At 45.6% G+C, this 21,440-nt stretch overlaps 2 protein-coding genes across 4 annotated transcripts in view; both read right to left on the bottom strand.

The window, feature by feature from the left end:
• Positions 1-25: 25 nt before the first annotated feature.
• Positions 26-10,754, bottom strand: fxyd5 (FXYD domain containing ion transport regulator 5). Of its 3 annotated transcripts, XM_079749700.1 has the most exons (13): positions 10,647-10,754; positions 8,017-8,093; positions 6,871-6,907; positions 6,146-6,211; positions 5,700-5,831; positions 5,561-5,614; positions 5,296-5,349; positions 5,031-5,084; positions 4,766-4,819; positions 3,749-3,781; positions 3,582-3,656; positions 3,131-3,179; positions 26-2,279 (listed from the first exon to the last, which is right to left on the bottom strand). In XM_079749700.1, the coding sequence occupies exons 2-13, from the start codon at positions 8,026-8,028 to the stop codon at positions 2,255-2,257; spliced, it is 645 nt and encodes a 214-aa protein (XP_079605826.1). In that variant the 5' UTR covers positions 8,029-8,093; positions 10,647-10,754; the 3' UTR covers positions 26-2,254. The 3 variants fall into 3 exon arrangements, with proteins under 3 accessions (XP_079605826.1, XP_079605827.1, XP_079605828.1); XM_079749701.1 differs by lacking the exon at positions 5,296-5,349; XM_079749702.1 differs by lacking the exons at positions 5,031-5,084; positions 5,296-5,349.
• A 2,921-nt stretch (positions 10,755-13,675) lies between these two features.
• The window catches only part of nphs1 (NPHS1 adhesion molecule, nephrin), a gene marked incomplete at both ends in the record, with an annotated part of 41,330 nt that continues 33,565 nt past the window's right edge, over positions 13,676-21,440 (bottom strand). Inside the window, 7 exons of the mRNA XM_079757854.1 lie at positions 13,676-13,738; positions 16,788-16,920; positions 17,479-17,539; positions 18,511-18,624; positions 19,171-19,221; positions 19,563-19,741; positions 19,843-19,954. Coding sequence (XP_079613980.1) covers positions 13,676-13,738; positions 16,788-16,920; positions 17,479-17,539; positions 18,511-18,624; positions 19,171-19,221; positions 19,563-19,741; positions 19,843-19,954 — 713 coding nt within the window. The remainder of the gene's footprint in view (positions 13,739-16,787; positions 16,921-17,478; positions 17,540-18,510; positions 18,625-19,170; positions 19,222-19,562; positions 19,742-19,842; positions 19,955-21,440) is intronic.

Here is a 21,440-nt window from a genome sequence, read left to right as displayed (position 1 = left end):
GGTTCCCCCGGGGAAGGAGAGACAAGAGGGGGCTGAGTGTTTTATACCCGGGACAGAGAGACAAGATGGGGGTGGGGAGAGTGTTTTATACCCGGGAAAGAGAGTCAGGGAGGGTTTGAGGAGAATACTTTATACCCGTGACAGAAAGACAAGGGGTGGGGGGGGTCTGTCTGCGCAGGTGAAAAAACATGAAAGGGCAGAATTTTCAAACAGCTTGTAATAGACCTCTGAAGAATAAGTCTCACCTCCGAACCTCCCGGATCCCTCAGTCAAATGTCTATGGGAAATAACATGGGGTTGTAGAATGATCGTACATAACAAACTCTGTACTCAGCCTCGGAGGCGGGACTTATTCTTCAGAGGTCTATGGCTGATCACATTCAAACCTGTTGGCCTGATATCACCCTTTTAAGGTGCGCTTCTGGGGTCTCCGACCCGGTCTGACCCTTTGGATGTGGTATATTGTTATACCTACGATCGGTTAAAAATTGTATGTATAGGCATTGTATCTCATGGTAAAAATAAGACTATATATATATATATACAAGTATATATGTAAAAAAAGGTTTCTTTTTATGATGTCATTCAGGCATGCGCTCTCTGCGTGCTTACTATGCAAGCTCTATCTAATATTACTAAACTATCTGACCCTATTAGATAGTATAGTAGTTTTAGATCGTTGCTATACTATGCCATTCTACTAAACTATCTAACACTATGGGATAGTACAGTAGTTTTGCATAGCTGCTATACTATCTAATACTATTACGCTATAGTTACTTTACATTTTGTTAATACCTGTGCTATCGAATGCTCTAAGCAAAGGGAAACAGCTGTTGCTCATCGCTCTGCGTTCGCTCCACCTGGTGGTATAGTAATACCCTCATTTCAAATGTTCTTGTTCATATCAGCAATAAAATGTCTGTTTGCCATTTTCATGCTTTTTTTAAAATAAATATACAATGACAAAAACGGGCTCCTAATAAAAACAAACCACTTGTTTTGCAGTCTGAAGTGGCTTGCTGTTTTCTCAGGCCAGCCAAGACATGCAGTATTACACATACAGGTAATCTCTTAAGTATTACTGTATTGGTCATTACTGTGACAAACACGTGTCATTACAATGACTTAAAGAGACGTTGGAATACAGACACACTCCTTCCCAGAACCGAAAACAAATTTGACCATTTTATTTTATTTACATCCTGACGTCGGCTGATGATTACAATGTAAACAAAAACTGAAAAGTTATCTTGAATAATAAAAATTACGATTTGCCACTATCGGATTGTTAGTGTTTATAACAACATCAAATAACCAAATATTGAAAAGTTGAACAAAATAGTCAAGTCAAAAAAGATGGCCGACCTAGCTACAAGTACCCTGTCCCATCACGTCTCAAGTAGATTGCCCTTAACGAGTACCTAGAAGCAACGTGCATGGGTCCTTACAAGTATCTAAAAGCAATATATGTGGGTCTTATTAAGGTTTGGTTATCTCTTTTAACCTAACTAAAGGCACACATGGGTTTGTTTAGCACATACATGTATGTTTCATTTTGGTTTAGTCAGCGGGTTAACTTAAGACAAATACACTTGTGTCTATAGTTAGGTCTAAGTTAGGTTGTTAGCTAGGTAAATTAAAGACACATATACTTGCGTCTATAGTTAGATTTAAAAAGCAGGTTATCTAAACTACATGTGTGCCTTTGGTTAGTTTAAGTTTGCTAGGTAAATAAACTGAAGACACTTGTGTTTTAGTAATATTTAGTTAGCTAGGTAAACTAAAGACACGTATGCTTGTGGCTATAGTGAGGTTCAAAAAGCAGGTTAACTGAACTAAATGTATGTCTTTAGTTAGGTTCAGTTAGCTTGGTAAATAAACTGAAGACACGCTCAGTTGTGTCATTAGTTATGTTGAGTTAGCCAGGCTAACTTTAATGGAGGTCAACCAGAGTCCTGCAGTCTTCCCTGTCTGTGTGATTCATGTTGACTTCAAGTCTTCAGTGTTTTTCCATTCTTAAGCATGAGGCTTAAGCTCATGGTGCCGAGGCTTAGCCATACAAAGCACACCCATGAGCACACAGTTGTGTAAACACACACATGCACACATACAAACACGCACACACACAAACACAAGTGCGCGTACACACACACAGACAAGGATTTTATTTAGGTTATTACTTTACTGATGCTTTCTGCACACACAACTTCACAGTTAGTCTACACTTTACATAACTCCGCAGACACTGTCCTCATTTTTTCCCCATTTGGTATGACCTGAAAAACACACACACAAAAACAAAAAAAAACACGCACATAGACAAACACAAAGGTACACCCAGGAACACCCACATTCACACACGTACACAGCAGAAAGGCAAAGCAAACAGCAAAGGATTAATAAGTCATGCAGTGACGTTCCACAGAACTAGGAAAAATGATTAACACTTGATGCCTCGCTGTTTAATCCATTATTGCATTGCGCAACACAAGTGCTGATTCCGGCGCGGCTGAGACGTTCAGCACCACGCATACCCAGTCAGCATTCTGTCGTCCGTGCACACATATATTTGAATTGATTCTTTAGTGTACACACACCTGTCTAAATGCTGCATTTCATCAGTATTACAAATCTTCAGGCACAATCAACTCGTCAGAGCTGCCCGGCCCCATCACATGATAGCCCGAGACCCCGGCCTAACCGTCAGCCTTTCCTTCCAACGTGTGCAACACATGAGTCCTCTGAGAACCAGTGAGGACGTAGACTGCTGTCCTAGCTACATGACTGATGTACTGGGATGACTGTATGATTGATTGTATGTATTATATGTTTGATTGAATAGTAATGTCTAATGTTTACGTATCTGTTTTTTGCTAACGGTACCACATTGTGAACTGCACTTTTAATTTTTCTCTTCATGAACTTTGGGCCCCCTCTCAAAAGCTTTCAATAGCTTACTTGTGGGGATCCATTCATACATGCCAAAGGATCATTGCGGATGTCTTAACTGGTCTGAATTGTATATGTTTACCATTTCGGCAATGTATGAATAAGAACTAAACTTGAAACTTGAAACTTGGAACGTGTGAGTAAAGGACCATCAGGAAAGACGACCACAGCTCCTTACTTTGTGGTCCTCACACGGCGGCACTTTGGCAGGCGTCCTCCGGGTCCGCCTGAGAGCAAATAGGAGCAGAGAAGAGCGTAAATGCATCTTAGCGTAAATGGTGGGAGCGGTGCATTAGTACAAATCACGATACGACACAACTTTATTAATCCCCCGTAGGAGAAATTAGTTTGTTGTAACAGCCCAGCAGCAGTGGAAAAACACAGGATAAAAAAAGACCATACAATACGATACAACAAGAATACAAAGTACTAATGCAAACAAAAATAGACACTAAAGGTAAATGCTAAACAAAATGCTAAAGTAAGAAGAAGACAAGACAAAACAGAACCAACAGCAACAAATAGGGCAAACAAAACAGACTGTATGAACAACATAAATGATCAATTGTAAAAAGTGTAAAGTGTGGACCACGGTAGGACCGAGTAGAGAGGGAGCTCCGAGCACTCACAGCCCAGCACCATGATGCCTACGAGGAAGAGCATCGCCGCCACCACCAGCCCGGCCTTCCGCAGAGTAAAGTAATCTGCACACAAAGAACAGCACAACGTCGCAGAGCCGCCACAGCAGGGTCCTGCCGTTGCTTCATAAAAACCCGATCCAAATGATATCACCTACCATATGTGAACCGTTTATCCAGCTCCTCGTAATCTATAGAGAGACAAGGGAGAGAAAGTCTGAGCTGTCTGCAGTTGACGTATTGTAAGGCTGCACCGCAGGGGGATCCAAATATCTGTTCCCGGTCGTCTGTTGTTTGCACAGAGCGTGTTGGCAGGGGGAGAGCAGGTGTGTCCCAGCCGCCGTGGTGGGCTTCTGATCCTGTCCGGCTTGATACGCCCACTCATTAAAGGTAGGGTGTTGTAGATACTCTGACCGATTAATGGTAAGGTAAAGGGAAAAAGATACGCCATCAGAGTAGAGGTAAAGTAAGGTGGAATAGAAGTTAAATAAATGATACTCTGTCAGATTAAAGGTAAGGTAAAGTGGAATATGTACCCTGTCAGAATAGAGGTAAAGTAAAGTGGAATAGGAACTCTATCAGATTAAAGGTAAAGTAAGATGGAATAGGTACTCTATCAGATTAAAGGTAAAGTAAGGTGGAAAAGGTACTCTATCAGATTAGAGTTAAATTAAGGTGGAATATTTACCTTCGTTGGTGAACCATATATTTATTTATTTATTTATAACCATTTATTTCGAAAGGAATTTAGATGGGTTTAGATGGGTTTTATCAATCACAATTAAATCACAATCCATTTCCCTTAATGATCATTGTTATCTTCTCCTGTCCAAGCAACAAGTTCAACTGGTTATTTTAATTTAATTTATGAATATTTCAAAATTCACATTTCTCTCAAAAGTCTATTGTATGATGACACTTCTGAGGCGGCAAACTTTCCCTCTCTGACTTTCTGTTCCTAAACCCACCCTTCACTGTTCTATAATTCAACAGAATAATGAAGAGTGAACCGTTTTCTAATTACCTGATAATAATAAATAAAAGGCTCATATTCCAGGTAGCCTTTTTTAGCCGCACATGGAAGAGAAACATGACACATCCGTTTCGTAGGAATCATCCACCGCTACAGTAACACCCCGCTAACCATCGTATGCTACAGAAAGATTGTTCTGTACCTGGTTGGGTTGCTGCAGGCTTTCTTGCTTCGGGCGTTGTTGACTTGTTGACGGCTAAGGGTGGGTCACAAACAACACAACAGAATAAAGAAGAGTGAACCGTTGTCTAATTACCTGATAATAATAAATAAAAGACTCATATTCCAGGTAGCCTTTTTTAGCCGCACATGGAAGAGAAACATGACACATCCGTTTCGTAGGAATCATCCACCGCTACAGTAACACACCGCTAACCATCGTATGCTACAGAAAGATTGTTCTGTACCTGGTTGGGTTGCTGCAGGCTTACTTGCTTCGGGCGTTGTTGACTTGTTGACGGCTAAGGGTGGGTCACAAACAACACAACAGAATAATGAAGAGTGAACCGTTGTCTAATTACCTGATAATAATAAATAAAAGACTCATATTCCAGGTAGCCTTTTTTAGCCGCACATGAAAGAGAAACATGACACATCCGTTTCGTAGGAATCATCCACCGCTACAGTAACACACCGCTAACCATCGTATGCTACAGAAAGATTGTTCTGTACCTGGTTGGGTTGCTGCAGGCTTACTTGCTTCGGGCGTTGTTGACTTGTTGACGGCTAAGGGTGGGTCACAAACAACACAACAGAATAATGAAGAGTGAACCGTTGTCTAATTACCTGATAATAATAAATAAAAGACTCATATTCCAGGTAGCCTTTTTTAGCCGCACATGAAAGAGAAACATGACACATCCGTTTCGTAGGAATCATCCACCGCTACAGTAACACACCGCTAACCATCGTATGCTACAGAAAGATTGTTCTGTACCTGGTTGGGTTGCTGCAGGCTTACTTGCTTCGGGCGTTGTTGACTTGTTGACGGCTAAGGGTGGGTCACAAACATTACCTCAATTAAAGGTTTGAACGATACGGACCATGGTTCTACCTGATGGATGTGTGAACTGCACCTGGTTGGGTGATCGCTGGTGGGATTGAAATAGGACCCGTTGTCATACTGATGTTTCCACCTCCAGCCTTCTGAGGGATCACATCCCTTGTGATTCTGCTCATAGCCGTCCTGTGGTCTGCAAGGCCTGAAACTGTCCTGATTGTTAAACTGATGTATATATATATTTACCTATGTTCATTTGTATACATATAAACATATAAACACATATTAGCATATATATATATAGATAGATATAAATACGCATATACTTCTATACACATTTATACTCATAAACATAAATACACATATACATACATAAACTTAGGTACATAATACATATATACACGTCTATACAAATATATACTTATAAATTTAGATCAACTAATCGACTACGATTTCCCTCCTTTTTTCATGATGTAAATATGTGTGACTGTGGAAAACAGGTGTGTATTTTGAAGAAACTACCATCGGTTGCAGGGGGCCCGCTGGACACTGTAGCCATGCTAGCTGTCGTGTTGATAGCCCATGACCCTGTCACCATAAGAAACAAATCAGTTTCAATAAATATTTAGGTTAAGAAATAAAATAGCATTAATGGTACAATGTGAGGATCCAAACGATGATACAAATCACATTTAGCACTAAGGCTCAAGGTGTTCACTATGTGACACAGGCCTCTGTAAGTCATAGACAAGACATAAGCATATAAGGGATATATTTATGTATTCATATCAGAATGAGAGATATTAAATAACGTGCAAATGTAAATACATACTGTATGTTGGGTCAACTAGAAAATAATAGAACAAGCTCAACATGCTACTCCAGCCCAATAGTTAATATGGAGGCAGACGTCCATGCACTGCAGCTCACACAACCACTGAGAGTTGGGCGCGTGGGCCAGGGCGGTCCAACACAGCCACACAGAAGCCCTTCTCAAGGGGCCCTCTCTTGTTTAGAGAGCCTTGGGGCAGTGAGGCCGCTGTCCTCCTCTTCCTCCACACGACTCACATCAAACACTCTCTACACTGTGTTATTATACATGAGCCCAACGCAGGCAGGCGCTGGAATACGAGCCCACTGAGGAAGCTGGTTCTGGTTGTGGGGTGGAGTGGATTTCATGAATTCAACTGCATGATATTTAGTGAACATTCTGGGGGGAACAAGCTGTGCTTTTTTGCTGAACTCACCTTGTAATATTAGAAGAAGTAAGAAGGCGGAACCAATCTGAAAACACATAGAAAGGAAGTCAACAAAAAAAAAGGGGAAATAATTTAACCCTCGCACACACCCCCATGCATGTAAAGAATTCACCCCCATGCATGTAACTCCCATACACCCCTGCTGCATGTTATTATAATACACCCAATTCATGTAACTCTAATACACCACATGCATCTAAGTCTAATACACCCCCATGCAAGTAATTATAATACACCCCCATGCATGCAATTCTACTCCTGCATGCAACTCTAATACACTCCATGCATGTAACTCTAATACACCCCCGTGCATGCATCTGTACCGGTTTAGTTGTATTAATGAAGCCATTGGGACAGTACAGCCTGTTCACTAATAAAAAAACACTGCTCCAGTGCAGCCCCACCTGTTTTTAATTATAATGGCAGATAATGAAGGAGACAGACACAGCATTTAAAACAACTCTCAATCTTGCGACACCATCTCTTTGCACGCACACGCAAACAGAAGAAAGGTTAATTCGTAACGTTGCTTCATATCCACTGGAGTGCGTGGATCCATCTGTCACGATCGACCGACAACGGTGTTCAAGTCTTGACAACTGACAGGTTCACAGGGCTTCAAAATGGCGGCTCTCTGCGGACCAGCCGAAGCTGAGGGTACATGTGAGTGACAGGAGTTGTACTGGCAGACCGCGCGGGGTTTCGTCTGCTCTGAGTGATTGTCAAACAGATGAAGAAGTGTTGTTTGATCATTAATGATTATATGATAACGAAACAAAGTTAAATCGTTTCGGTTATCAAAGGTAGGCCTGCATGTGGAATGTGGGTCACATCGTTCTTTGTTTGTCTTCATGTTGTGCTTCCAGTGAGTAAATGAGAAGCACTTTAGTGGTTTTACCAATTTAGATATAAATTGGACACTGAGAATGTATCAATATTAACTCCAGGCAGAGAGGAAACCCAAATAATACCTGTCTCTGTTCATCCTCACATCAATCAATCAGTACCTCCCACTCCCTTACTCAATTCACCAAACCCTCACCAAGCCAAACAATAAACAAACCCTCGCCGAACCAGACCCTCACCAACCAAACCCTCACCAAAGCCTCACGAAACAACATGCATTGTGCTCACCTTGGTGCCCATGGTGTCCGTGGTCGTGGTGATAGTCCGGCCAGTGCTCAGTAAGGTGTGGCTCGCTCTCCGTTGTGCTACATGTGAAGAGCAATGGGAAACCGTTATTCTCCACGCCCATGTGCCCCCGATCAGCACTTCCTCAAAGGTCTGTCAGTCTCTCGCTCACCCACTCCTGCTCATGACAGAAAAACCCTCTCCTCACTCTGTCTGAGGCCATTGTACTTGTTGTCCTCTAGGGCTAGAGACCAGGCAGGCTTTTGAAGGAAGTAGTGTAGCAGCTCAGTTTACCGGTCTACAGCACAGTCCTTTTGGCTTTGGTCTTAGATCACCAGGGCTTGCATCGGTTGTGCGCTCTCACTTGTAGATGTTTGTGTTTGACTTCTAGCCCTGCCTGTCACTCTGTTTGTCGTCACTTTGTTCATCTTTGTGTCCCTTGTCAGAGTTCTCAGTTGTTGGGCCATCTCATCACATCTAATGACACCTGGGTACCCAGTTAGTAGCAGTCCTACATTCTGTATGTTCATTTTCAGTGTTCAGTAAATAGCTGATATGTGAACATAATCTCATCTCTTCCCTCAATGAAAGCAATTCAATCTTAAACTCAAATTGAAAAAGTATTGACGGCTCGAATCCAAAACAAACCCATGCTTTCTCACTTAAGAACAAATGTCATTTAAAAAAAAGGTCAGAAACACATATTTTACCTTAACACAATGCATTCTCCAAGTTTGACCAAAAGATGTACACAGTGGTTACGGGTTTTCCTTTTTCCTGACCATGAGAACACACAAATGCTAACGTAACAAAGCTGCTTAAGACTTTATGTTTCTGCTCAATAGACCAACGGGACTCGTAGGCAGGGGCAGAAAACAGTTGAATTGACCTCCCGACGTGACAATAGACAAGGCGTCCCATTCAACCGGACAAAGGACAGCACTTGGCGCAACTCTGGAGGCCCTTTGGAGTCGGCCACGAGTCACCCGCTCCATGTTTGTGCTCATTTGATGACATCAGTGGGGCTTCATTCATCTGCTCTAAAAATGTGCAGCTGATTATTCTCCAGATATGCGTCTATACGTGTACTACATAGTATCTCTAAATATCTCTCTCCATTGTATCTCGAACCACATCACAAGCCTTCTGGAGAGTGTGAGTGTGCATTGGGTTAATAATGTTATTAGCATAATTTAGAAGAATGGCAGAGGATCTGAATCTATAAATAAGATCAAATGTCTCCTCTCCTCCTTTGAGTTTTTATTTTAGCGTTGGCTTTGTTCTGTTGGTGTTTCATGAAGTATACTATACATTACATATTTATCTTAACTCAAATTAATAAGCACTTCAATTATTTGCAAATAAATCCATATTAAAGGACATTATATTCCCTAAAGGCCTTATCTTATCTTATATTTAGTGAAACCTAACATTGCAGTAATATTTCTGTTGAATGTTTCCAAAGAAAATAGTTAAAAGGCTACAGGGAGAGGGAGGGGGATTGAGTGTGTGTGTGTGTGTGTGTGTGTGTGTGTGTGTGTGTGTGTGTGTGTGTGTGTGTGTGCGTGCGTGCGTGCGTGCGTGTGTGTGTGTATGGGGGGGGTTAGGGTTAGGGTTGGGGGGGTCTACGGCCAAAGCTAATTAAAGGCTCAAATGCACTCTTTTTATATTCTTAATTGTGCACTCAGGCATTCAAGCTCCCACAGGACTCTCCTGTTCACAATACATCAGAATGTGGAGAGAAAGAGAGAGGGATGAAGAGAGAGAGAGAGAGAGAGAGAGAGAGACAGAGACAGAGAAACAGATAAAGAGAGTAACAGAAAACGAGAGACAGAGCGAATGAGGCAGAGTGAGACTAAGAGAGAGACAGAGACAGAGAGACAAAGATACAGACAGATAGAGACAGAGACAGATAGAGACAGACAGAGAGAGAGAGAGAGAGACACTGAGAGACAAAGATAGTGAGAAAGAGAGAGAGAAATAGAGTGTGACAGAGATTGAGAGAGAGATACAGAGAGAAAGATACAGAGACACAGAGCGAGAGAGACAGAGACAGAGACAGCGTTAAAATGGACGTTGACATACAGTATTGAGCTGTCAACACTTCAATTGAGTGCAGACGAGTGTTTCCCCCGAGCCGCAGCAACGTTGTGGCAGACGTGCGGGTACAACAAGCCACGGCACCAGCGTGGCACTCACTTCTGACAGGAAGTTAAACAATCGCGGGGTAATGAGACAAACAGGTCCTGGCAGTCGTGATGGAGAAGAGCAGCTCTAATTGAGAGAAAGATTCATCTCCCAGCATCAGAACCTGCAGAGGAACGCAACAGTGCTGGTGTTTGGTTTTGTCTCATGGTTTTTATGTTTTCCCCAAACATTAACGCTGTCATCGACATTGTTGTTGTTCCGTAGATTTTTTATTTCACAACTTCCTACAGGAGTCAACATTAGTTTCAGCCGTTCTGCTCTGGATGACATGCCGCAGGGCACCGGCGGAGGAATCAGTGGGAGTCTCAGAAACAGAACAATCCACTGCAACTCCAAGCCCGCCTCATTAAAACAGAAGCTCTCTTTCGTTTTGTGCCACTTTGATTTGGTTAAATAAACCATGCATTATTTAGTGTTACCCTTACCTCTGTTTGTTCACGTGATTAGCGAACGGCGTCGACGCGACGCAGTGAAGAGGAAGCGTTGAATTAGGGCGTGTTGGTTGAGATAGACGATGACTAAAGGAAGTTGTGTTCTCGAGTATCCTGTCTAAGATACACCCACGCAGATGTATGCACGCACACACACACACACACACACACACACACACACACACACACACACACACACACACACACACACACACACACACACACACACACACACACACACACACACACACACCTCATCAACTGTCTGAGAGAAAGCTCAGGATATCAGTTTGTTTCCAAACACACAGAATAAGACTAGCAGCTACTGTTGAACATACATTCAGCTAACTGCAGAGGAATGCGTGGGATCAGACTAAAGCCTGGTGATTCAGAGAGGAAACACTGTTGTCCATTCCCTTAGCGTCAGAGCAACGCGTCAGTGCCACATCCATACCACCAATCAGGAACCATTTGGCCTCAGGCGCGATGGACGCAGCAATGATGCCAATGCTCTGGGGATGGCTATGTTCTGGTGATGACTATGTTCTGGTGATGACTAAACTGGGCCTCTCTTTTGGAATGACTCATTGAGTACAATATATATATATATATGTGCTCTTGTGTGGGTGCGTGTGTGTATGTGTGTATGCATGGAGGGAGTGTGTGTGAGTGAGGTTTGAGATGAGATTGGTGGCCAGCTGGAGAGAGTTCAAGATCCCAGCACCTTTTTAATATCCCTTTATTCAGCTGAGGAGGGAAATCTCGTTGGTAAATACAAAAAGGAACATATAATATTTGAAACTCAGCAATAGACAAAGGTAAATATGAGAACTAGGATAGATGTTTGAGAGTGAAGTGCATGACTATTTTCAACTAATACAACATTATAAAAGCTGTTTTAGAGAATTGGCATTAAACATGCATATGAATAATATGCATATAAATCAAGTGTGTGATCTATTTCCAAGAGAGAAAACAAAGAAAAATATATAAAAAAAAAAACATAAAAATATCGTATTGTACAATACTCTGCCTATATTGACAAATCAACACTGCATTATAATACTTCAACATTAGACCAGCTCCCCTCGGAGTTCAAAGGGTAATTCATAATCCCTGGAGGTCAACCCGTCGTCAGCCGGCCTACGCAGTCCTCTGCTCCCCTGCTGAGAGACAGACAGGTCGGCCCAGGTTAGTGTCCTACCCCTACGACCAGACAGACAGTTATCCCCTCCTACCCCTAGGAGCAGACAGACAGTTACCAGCTCTTACGTTCTCCTATGACCAGACAGACAGTTATCCCCTCCAAACCCTAAGAGCAGACAGACAGTTACCAGCTCTTACGTTCTCCTATGACCAGACAGACAGTTATCCCCTCCATCCCCCTATGAGCAGACAGACAGCTATCCCCTCCATCCCCCTACGAGCAGACAGACAGTTATCAACTCCTACCCATAAGAGCAGACAGACAGTTATCACCTTCAACCCCTAAGACCAGACAGACAGCTATCCCCTCCTACCACTGCGAGCAGACAGACACTTATCACCTCCTACCCCTACGACCAGATAGACAGTTATAGGCTTCTACGTTCTCCAATGACCAGACAGACAGTTATCAGCTCCTACCCCTAACAGCAGACAGTTATCACCAATATGATTGCCGGACCGCTACCCGCGAATCGCCAAGGGTTCTGGTTCAGTCCTGGTACTGACCTGGTACTGACCTGAGGACAGCCTGGAGGGTTCTGGTTCAGTCCTGGTACTGACCTGAGGACAGTCTGGAGGGTTCTGGTACTGACCTGGTACTGACCTGAGGACAGCCTGGAGGGTTCTGGTTCAGTCCTGGTACTGACCTGAGGACAGTCTGGAGGGTTCTGGTACTGACCTGGTACTGACCTGAGGACAGTCTGGAGGGTTCTGGTTCAGTTCTGGTACTGACCTGAGGACAGTCTGGGGGGTTCTGGTACTGACCTGGTACTGACCTGAGGACAGTCTGGAGGGTTCTGGTTCAGTCCTGATACTGACCTGAGGACAGTCTGGAGGGTTCTGGTTCAGTTCTGGTACTGACCTGAGGACAGTCTGGAGGGTTCTGGTACTGACCTGGTACTGACCTGAGGACAGTCTGGAGGGTTCTGGTACTGACCTGAGGACAGTCTGGAGGGTTCTGGTACTGACCTGAGGACAGTCTGGAGGGTCCGGTGGATGAGTTGTGTTGTCTCACCAGTCCTACAGTGCGTTGTCTCACCAGTCCTACAGTGAGTTGTCTCACCAGTCCTATAGTGTGCTGTCTCACCAGTCCTACAGTGAGTTGTCTCACCAGTCCTATAGTGTGTGTTCTCACCAGTCCTACAGTGAGTTGTCTCACCAGTCCTATAGTGTGCTGTCTCACCAGTCCTACAGTGAGTTGTCTCACCAGTCCTATAGTATGTGTTCTCACCAGTCCTACAGTGAGTTGTCTCACCAGTCCTATAGTGTGCTGTCTCACCAGTCCTACAGTGAGTTGTCTCACCAGTCCTATAGTGTGCTGTCTCACCAGTCCTACAGTGAGTTTTCTCACCAGTCCTATAGTGTGTGTTCTCACCAGTCCTACAGTGAGTTGTCTCACCAGTCCTATAGTGTGTTGCCTCACCTGTCCTATAGTGAGTTGTGTTGTCTCACCAGTCCTATAGTGTGCTGTCTCACCTGTCCTATATTGAGTTGTGTTGTCTCACCAGTCCTGACCTGAGGACAGTCTGGAGGGTTCTGGTTCAGTTCTGGTACTGACCTGAGGACAGTCAGGAGGGTTCTGGTACTGACCTGAGGCCAGTCTGGAGGGTTCTGGTACTGACCTGGTACTGACCTGAGGACAGTCAGGAGGGTTCTGGTACTGACCTGAGGCCAGTCTGGAGGGTTCTGGTACTGACCTGGTACTGACCTGAGGACAGTCTGGAGGGTTCTGGTACTGACCTGAGGACAGTCTGGAGGGTCCGGTGGATGAAACAAGGCAGGGGTCTCTGGCACATCCGGTCTCCAACCAAACTCTCTCACCGCCTCATACTCATGACCAGGAGGCTCACCAGGATAGTGCATGGGATAGTGCACGTGATCTGGGAGAAAGAAAGTTGGCAGGGGTGAGAACACACTGAGATGTCCCACCAGACCTATAGTGAGTTGACTCACCATGGCTATAGTGTGTTGTCCTACAGTGGGTTGTCTCACCAGTCCTATAGTGTGCTGTCTCACCAGTCCTATAGTGTGCTGTCTCACCAGACCTATAGTGAGTTGTATCACCAGGCCTATAGTGCGTTGTCTCACCAGGCCTATAGTGAGTTGTCCTGTAGTGAGTGGTCTCACCAGGCCTGTAGTGTGTTGCCTCACCTGTCCTATAGTGAGTTGTGTTGTCTCACCAGTCCTACAGTGAGTTGTCTCACCAGTCCTACAGTGAGTTGTCTCACCAGTCCTATAGTGTGCTGTCTCACCAGTCCTACAGTGAGTTGTCTCACCAGTCCTATAGTGTGTGTTCTCACCAGTCCTACAGTGAGTTGTCTCACCAGTCATATAGTGTGCTGGCTCACCAGTCCTACAGTGAGTTGTCTCACCAGTCCTATAGTGTGCTGTCTCACCAGTCCTACAGTGAGTTTTCTCACCAGTCCTATAGTGTGTGTTCTCACCAGTCCTACAGTGAGTTGTCTCACCAGTCCTATAGTGTGTTGCCTCACCTGTCCTATAGTGAGTTGTGTTGTCTCACCAGTCCTATAGTGTGCTGTCTCACCTGTCCTATATTGATTTGTGTTGTCTCACCAGTCCTATAGTGTGCTGTCTCACCAGACCTATAGTGAGTTGTCTCTCCAGGCCTATAGTTATTTGTTTCACCAGGTCTATATATAGTGAGTTGTCTCACCAGTCCTGTAGTGTGCAGTCTCACCAGGCCTGTGAGTCTCCTCAGCGTAGGGTTGGAGCCGTGGACGATAGTCTCTTAAAGGGTAGTAGCTTTGACTCTCCTGTAATGCCAGAGAAAAATAACATGAGGTTTGTACGAACGATGGGTCCCATAACTATTCACACATTATTATATACAGTGTCGCTATGTATAGTGCGTTATTATCTATCAATGCATATATCTTCAACAGGAGGTTTAACCACTCGCATTTACGATCGTCATTTCAATATGCACACTTGTGTTTAGAGCGGTGCCTGTAAAACCTTGAGTCACCTTCCCTCGCACCGCTGCCCCGGACTACATGAGGCCCGTTCCATAATAAAAAGGAACACGACCCCCTCGATGTAATCCTTGTGTCAAACCGACCGCTTACCGCCCTGTGATGCAAAAACGCGCAGCCCTCGGCTTTGTTCTGCGCTCCACTTGGAGTGGGGCGGCCAGGCTTACGTCTCCAAATATCAATCAATATCTGGAATGGAGACGCCAGCGGACATCTGGCCAACAGAGAGTATTTGTGGTCAACTCGGTTTCATTAGGCCAGTACGATGGTTGTGACTTACGACAGAGAAATAAACAGATCGTACAACCGCTGATTGTATCAAGATTAAAAAACATGTTGGGCCTTGTGTTGACGCACAAGGCCCAACATGCTCGCAGGTTTTAGTTCTGAACCCCCAACATGGTCAATGGGTTATTGTTTTTCTGTAGTTTCACTATAGAGCAGTGGTTCTTAAATGGGGGTACGCGTACTTTGGAGTACTGCAGGGGGTACTCAGAAAATGAAAAGCTAACTGTACAAAATGTTTCTCCCTGAGCAACTTTAAAATTCTGAAAGCTAGATCAATAGAAAATCTGGAAAATTGACAAGTGGTTGAAACGTCACCCTTTCAATGTTCATGTTTACGCTGCAAAATAGAACGCACATCAATTATTGAAGTTCATCTCCCAAAAAAAAATTCTACCGGTGAAGGGGTAGCTAAAATAATATCTTAAAGGGGGTACACTAGTATAAAAAGTTTGAGAACCGCTGCGTACAGAGGACAGGCGGGGACGTAGTTATTATGGTTCACGTTACGTTGTTCATTAACAGGAAGGTCAGGTCCAGGACTCGCAGAATCCTAAGAAATGTAGGCACAGCACGGCAACGTTTCAGATCAACACCTCCGCTAGAGACAATGTCCGGACGACAACATACATCACTACAATCTAGATAATCTAGGTGACCTACATCACCTGTGGTGGCCTTTTGATGTAGACAGCTGTTGTCTACATCTTGGGTTATCTGTCGTCCATTCTCGATCTCACAACCTCAATTTCACCAACCGTCAATTCGTGATTTGATCTGAGATTTTAAAACCCTTGCATAAACATGGCATCTCTGTCGCAACACGAGACGTCTCGGATCAAAGTTCAGCTCAAAGTGACTCAAAATAAAAAATGAATCAAAACAAAGATCATGAAGATCAAGTTCCATTTTAATTCCATAGAGTTTACCCCCTCACCCCCCACGGCCCTTTCCAACGCCAGACCTGCCAACACAGAACAGTCAACGTTTCATTAAAGCCCTCCTCTCCGGCACTCTGTCCAGACACAGCTCACACAACATTTTCCTTCAAGACTCAAATCCTTGCTGGCCTTTTACAAAGCACAAGATGATGGCTTGACAGCGACTGGGGTGCGAAGCGCATGCTAATGGTGAGGCATTGATCTGAATAAGTTTTTCAGAGTTTTTTTTGCAATCTGTTAATTCTTCCTTTTTTTGTGAGGTCTATGTCCTTCACTAGTAAGGCCTCGATCCTCTACTAGTTAGGCCTACGTCCTCCACTAGTAAGGCCTACAAACTCCACTATTTAGGCCTACAAACTCCACTAGTTAGGCCTACGTCCTCCAATAGTTAGGCCTTCATCCTCCACTAGTTAGGCCTTCATCCTCCACTAGTTAAGCCTACGTCCTCCACTAGTTAAGCCTACGTTCTCAACTAGTTAGGCCTTCGTCCTCCACTAGTTAGGCCTACCTCCTCCACTAGGCCTAGGTCCTCCACTAGTTAGGCCTAAGCCCTCCACTAGTTAGGCTCCCACTAGTTAGGCCTAAGTCCTCCACTAGTTAGGCTCCCACTAGTTAGGCTTACGTCCTCCACTAGTTAGGCTCCCACTAGTTAGGCATACGTCCTCCACTAGTTAGGCCTCCACTAGTTAGTCCTAGATCCTAACCCTCACCGCGCCATAGCTCTCGTAGACGTTGCTCTGCGTCTCGGATCCAGAGTCGGCGATGAGCGTCCGCTGGGCGGTGGCGTTGATCTTCTCCCGGCTCTCGTAGCGCCCGGAGCTGTCCCCCGCGGTGCACCCGGACCTGCAGGGAGGGGGCGTCAGCCCTGAGCTCCGTCCCATCACAGCCTCCCCCACACTCCTCCACTCCTTTCTCATTTTCTCACTTCTACTTTCCTTTCCTTTCCTTTTTCTCACTTCCTTCTTTTGCGGCCACTCGTCCACCTCAAGAAATCATGGTTCAAACAGCATACGCAATGCAATAATGTAGTGCAGATCTATGTTTCCCTGTTCTATGTCTTTAGGTTACTCATTATTAATATCATATAATAATGTAGTACAGATCTTTGTTACCCTGTTCTATGTCTTTAGGTTACTCATTATTAATGTCATATAATAATGTAATACAGATCTATGTTACCCTGTTCTATGTTTTCGGTAATATAATGTTAATATAATATCCTACATATGTAATACAGATCTATGCTATGTCGTTTCTACGTCTTCAGGTAATATAATACTAATATCATGTCATGCATAATGCATGTTAGGGATGCTGATGCCCCCCTCCTCCAATAAGGCTCTGGGTCAGCCGCCAAGGTTGCGATGTCTTCATCAGTCCTCCAGCAGAACATTGACTCACCCGGCCTCCTCGCTCTTCTTCTCATCTAACACACTGCTCTGGTCCGACGTTGTGCTTCTCCCTGGAGGGTATCAGAAGCCCGGAACCAGGAATCAGGGACCAGGGACCAGGGACAAGGAACAGAGACCAGGAACCATGGACCAGGAATCAGGGATCAGGAACCAGGAACCGAGACCGGCAACCAGGAACCAGGAACAGAGAACAGGAACCAGGAACAGAGACCAGCCACCAGGGACCAGGAACAAAGACCAGAGACCAGGAACCATGGACCAGGAATCAGGGATCAGGAACCAGGAACAGAGACCAGCAACCAGGAACCAGGAACAGAGACCAGGAACCATGGACCAGGAATCAGGGATCAGGAACCAAGAACAGAGACCAGAAACCAGGAACAGAGACCAGGAACCATGGACCAGGAATCAGGGATCAGGAACCAGGAACAGAGACCAGGAACCAGGAACAGAGACCAGGAACCAGGAACAGAGACCAGCCACCAGGAACATAAACCAGTGACAGGGAGCAGGACCCGGGGACCATGAACCAGACAACAGGAACAGAGACCAAGAACCAGGGATCAGAAACCAGGAACCAAAGAACCAGGCCCCAGGAGTCATAAGCCAGGAACCAAGTACCAGGGAGAAAGACCGTCAGAACCGTGAGTCACTCCGATTTAGGGATGGGGGAGAACCTTCAACATAAAGACCTTCAGATCCACGTGTCACTCAGGAGAAACACATACACACACACATACTCACACACACAAACACGCACACACACACTTTTAAGCAGCTGAGAGCGGGACATTAAACTAACAGATGAGAGGACGGGGAGATAAACAGCTGATCCGACCGCTGCCAAGGGCACGTCTAGAGACGGAGGGTGAGAGTTGAGGAGCAGAGTGAGCGGGGTGGAGAGGCAGGGTGAGAGGGCGGGGTGGTGATGACGGGGGCGTGGTGGTGGAAGTGACAGCTCATTTGAGATTCAAAGTCACCCCGTTATAGATCGTCCGCGGCACTTGGACGGCCCACCTACCTCTCTGCAGGCGCCTCTGTCTCCGTCTCCAGCCCAGGACGCAGCCCACCGCGTTGGAGGCCAGCAGGACCACGGCCACAGCGCTCAGCGTCGAGGTCAGGTACATCGGGAGGCCTTATGGGAAAAATACGAGATTCGTGAATGCTAAATGGGCCGCATTTTTACAGTGCTTTTCTAACCAGTTGCCACTCGAAGCGCTTTACAATATTGCCTCACATTCGCACACACATTCACACACCGACGGCGGAGTCAGCCATGCAAGGCGACAGCCAGCTCGTCGGGAGCAGTCAGGGTGAGGCGTCTTGCTCAGGGACACCTCGACACTCCGGGGCTCCGACATGGAGCCGGGGATCGAACTTGCAACCTTCCGGTTATCAGCCAACACGCACTACTACCTGAGCCGCCCATAGTAGTCTAGAGTAGTCTACAGATTAAGGAGCGGTAGGAAGTACAAAGTTAAGGCTCTTAATGAAGTATGGTCTTTAACAAACAGTGGTCGGCTGAAGACCGGGCCATGGGGGCGTTGGGCGCCATGACAACTGCTATTGCGTGCTTACGAGAGCCAATGAGCTAGCAACTGTCTCGGATCATGTAAGTGCATACAGGAAGGTGCTGAGCTCCATCTGGGCCCAGCCTCAGCCCGCTGTATCCAACCCTTACCAGAAGGTCCCGTGTCTTCACCTAAGCCAGGCCGGTCCTCCACAAACCAATCTGGAGGAGACATAAGGCAGCGTGAACACTGACGGACTCCTGCTCACCACCACCGAGTCGCACTTATTGTATGTTGTACATCCTCGCACTTAAAAAATAGTACTTAGTATTGTGTAGCATCTTATCCTAGCTATCTTTGCTGTAGACAGGGAATGGGTTAACCTGGCGATTGTAAGTGCTTGGCACTTGGTTCTATGAAGAACCTTACCGTACCGACAGATATATTGTTGTTTCTGTTGTTTCCGACAGATGTACTTAATGTTAGTTGCGTTGCATAAAAGTTAATGAGCATGAAAACGTCATTCCACAAGCAGCGTTGCCCAGAGAGCGTCTCCTCTGACCGTCGGTGGTGGCGACCAGCGACGCCTCGGCCTCGTAGCCGCTCTCTCCGATGGTGTTCAGGGCGGCGACGGAGAAGTTGTAGGTGGTGCTCGGCGCCAGGCCGGTGACGGTGTACACGGCGGTGGACAGAGGGAAGACGTCCACGTAGGTGAAGCTGTTGCTGTGGGGCCCCCGGTACCTGTCGATCAGAGGCCTCGTCAGTGTCACTAGCCCCCCCCCCCGTGGCGGTCGTTATTGTTGTGTTGTCGTTGTTTATTTGTATAATGGATGGGTGATGACCTTATACGGAAGCTCTGGGCCAGACCCCCGTTGAAGCCCGGGATCCACTCCAGGGTGACGGAGCTGTAGGACACCCCCACCAGGCCCACGGACGAGGGGGGGTCCGGGTGATCTGGGGCCAGGGGGGAGGGGATGAAGGGGAAAGGACATTGATACGATGAGTCGACCACATGCATTCACTGGGTCATCCACATGCATTCACTGGGTCATCCACATGCATTCACTGGGTCATCCAAATGCATTCACTGAAGAGTCCACATCCATTCACTGGGTCATCCGCTTGCATTCACTGGGTCATCCACATGCATTCACTGGGTCATCCACATGCATTCACTGGGTCATCCACATGCATTCACTGGGTCATCCAAATGCATTCACTGGGTCATCTACATGCATTCACTGTGTCATCCACATGCATTCACTGGGTCATCCAAATGCATTCACTGTGTCATCACCATGCATTCACTGTGTCATCCATATGCATTCACTGGGTCATACACATGCAATCACTGAAGAGTCCACATGCATTCACTGTGTCATCCACATGCATTCACTGGGTCATCCAAAAGCATTCACTGTGTCATCCATATGCATTCACTGTGTCATCCACATGCATTCACTGGGTCATCCAAATGCATTCACTGTGTCATCACCATGCATTCACTGTGTCATCCACATCCATTCACTGTGTCATCCATATGCATTCACTGGGTCATACACATGCATTCACTGAAGAGTCCACATGCATTCACTGTGTCATCCACATGCATTCACTGGGTCATCCAAAAGCATTCACTGTGTCATCCATATGCATTCACTGTGTCATCCACATGCATTCATGATTCACAACCAGACCACTCTTCATGGCTTTGGGGTCATCTCTCAACAAACATATTTTAGATAGATATATAGATAGATAAATAGAGAGATTAGAGAGCGAGAGAGAGAGAGGGAGAAATAGAGAGAAATAGAGAGCCAGATACATACATATCAAACATATAAAACATATCTGTTTTTGTGGAAGAAGCAACAGGTAAACCTTAAACTCACACACGCTCGTGTGTGTGTGTGTGTGTGTGTGTGTGTGTGTGTGTGTGTGTGTGTGTGTGTGTGTGTGTGTGTGTGTGTGTGTGTGTGTGTGTGTGTGTGTGTGTGTGTGTGTGTGTGTGTGTGTGTGTGGGAAGGTAGTTGTGGGTGAGAAGATGCTTTTACGGCCATGAGTGGAGGAGAGGTCACCTCTGGGCGCTACAGCCTCCACATCAAATGCTTTCAAATAGCAGCCGCCTCAGAAAGCTGAGGTCAGGAGGTCAGGGGGCCAAGAGGTCAGCCCTATTCGGTTCTTGAGCCGTTTCCATCTCGAGTAGCACCAAACAGGGAAATGAGGTATGACGAGCTCTCTCCTCTCTGATAAGAACAAAGATCTTTCTTCTCTTAGATTAGAGAAGTGGTAGGAGCTCTCTCCTCTCATACGAGAAGAGCTCTCTCCTCTCAGATTAGAGAGGTAAGAAGAGCTCTCTCCTCTGATCAGAGAAGAAGGTACAGCTCTCTCCTCTCAGATAAGAAAGCGTGTCAAATGTATTATCGCTGCACCGCGTCCA

The sequence above is a fragment of the Pollachius pollachius genome (genome assembly GCF_949987615.1).
Source record: "Pollachius pollachius genome assembly, chromosome: 1".
In the NCBI taxonomy this organism is placed as follows: Eukaryota; Metazoa; Chordata; class Actinopteri; order Gadiformes; family Gadidae; genus Pollachius; species Pollachius pollachius.
The sequence above is the reverse complement of the archived record's forward strand: the minus strand, read 5'-3'. Positions and strand labels throughout refer to the sequence as shown.

Excerpts from the sequence above, each read along its gene's own strand:
- fxyd5 (XM_079749700.1), bottom strand. Across the intron at positions 5,832-6,145 it reads CGGGCCCCCTGCAACCGATG|TTTCAGGCCTTGCAGACCAC; the intron begins GTAGTTTCTTCA and ends CAATCAGGACAG. Across the intron at positions 5,085-5,295 it reads GCCTGCAGCAACCCAACCAG|CCGTCAACAAGTCAACAACG; the intron begins GTACAGAACAAT and ends ACCCACCCTTAG.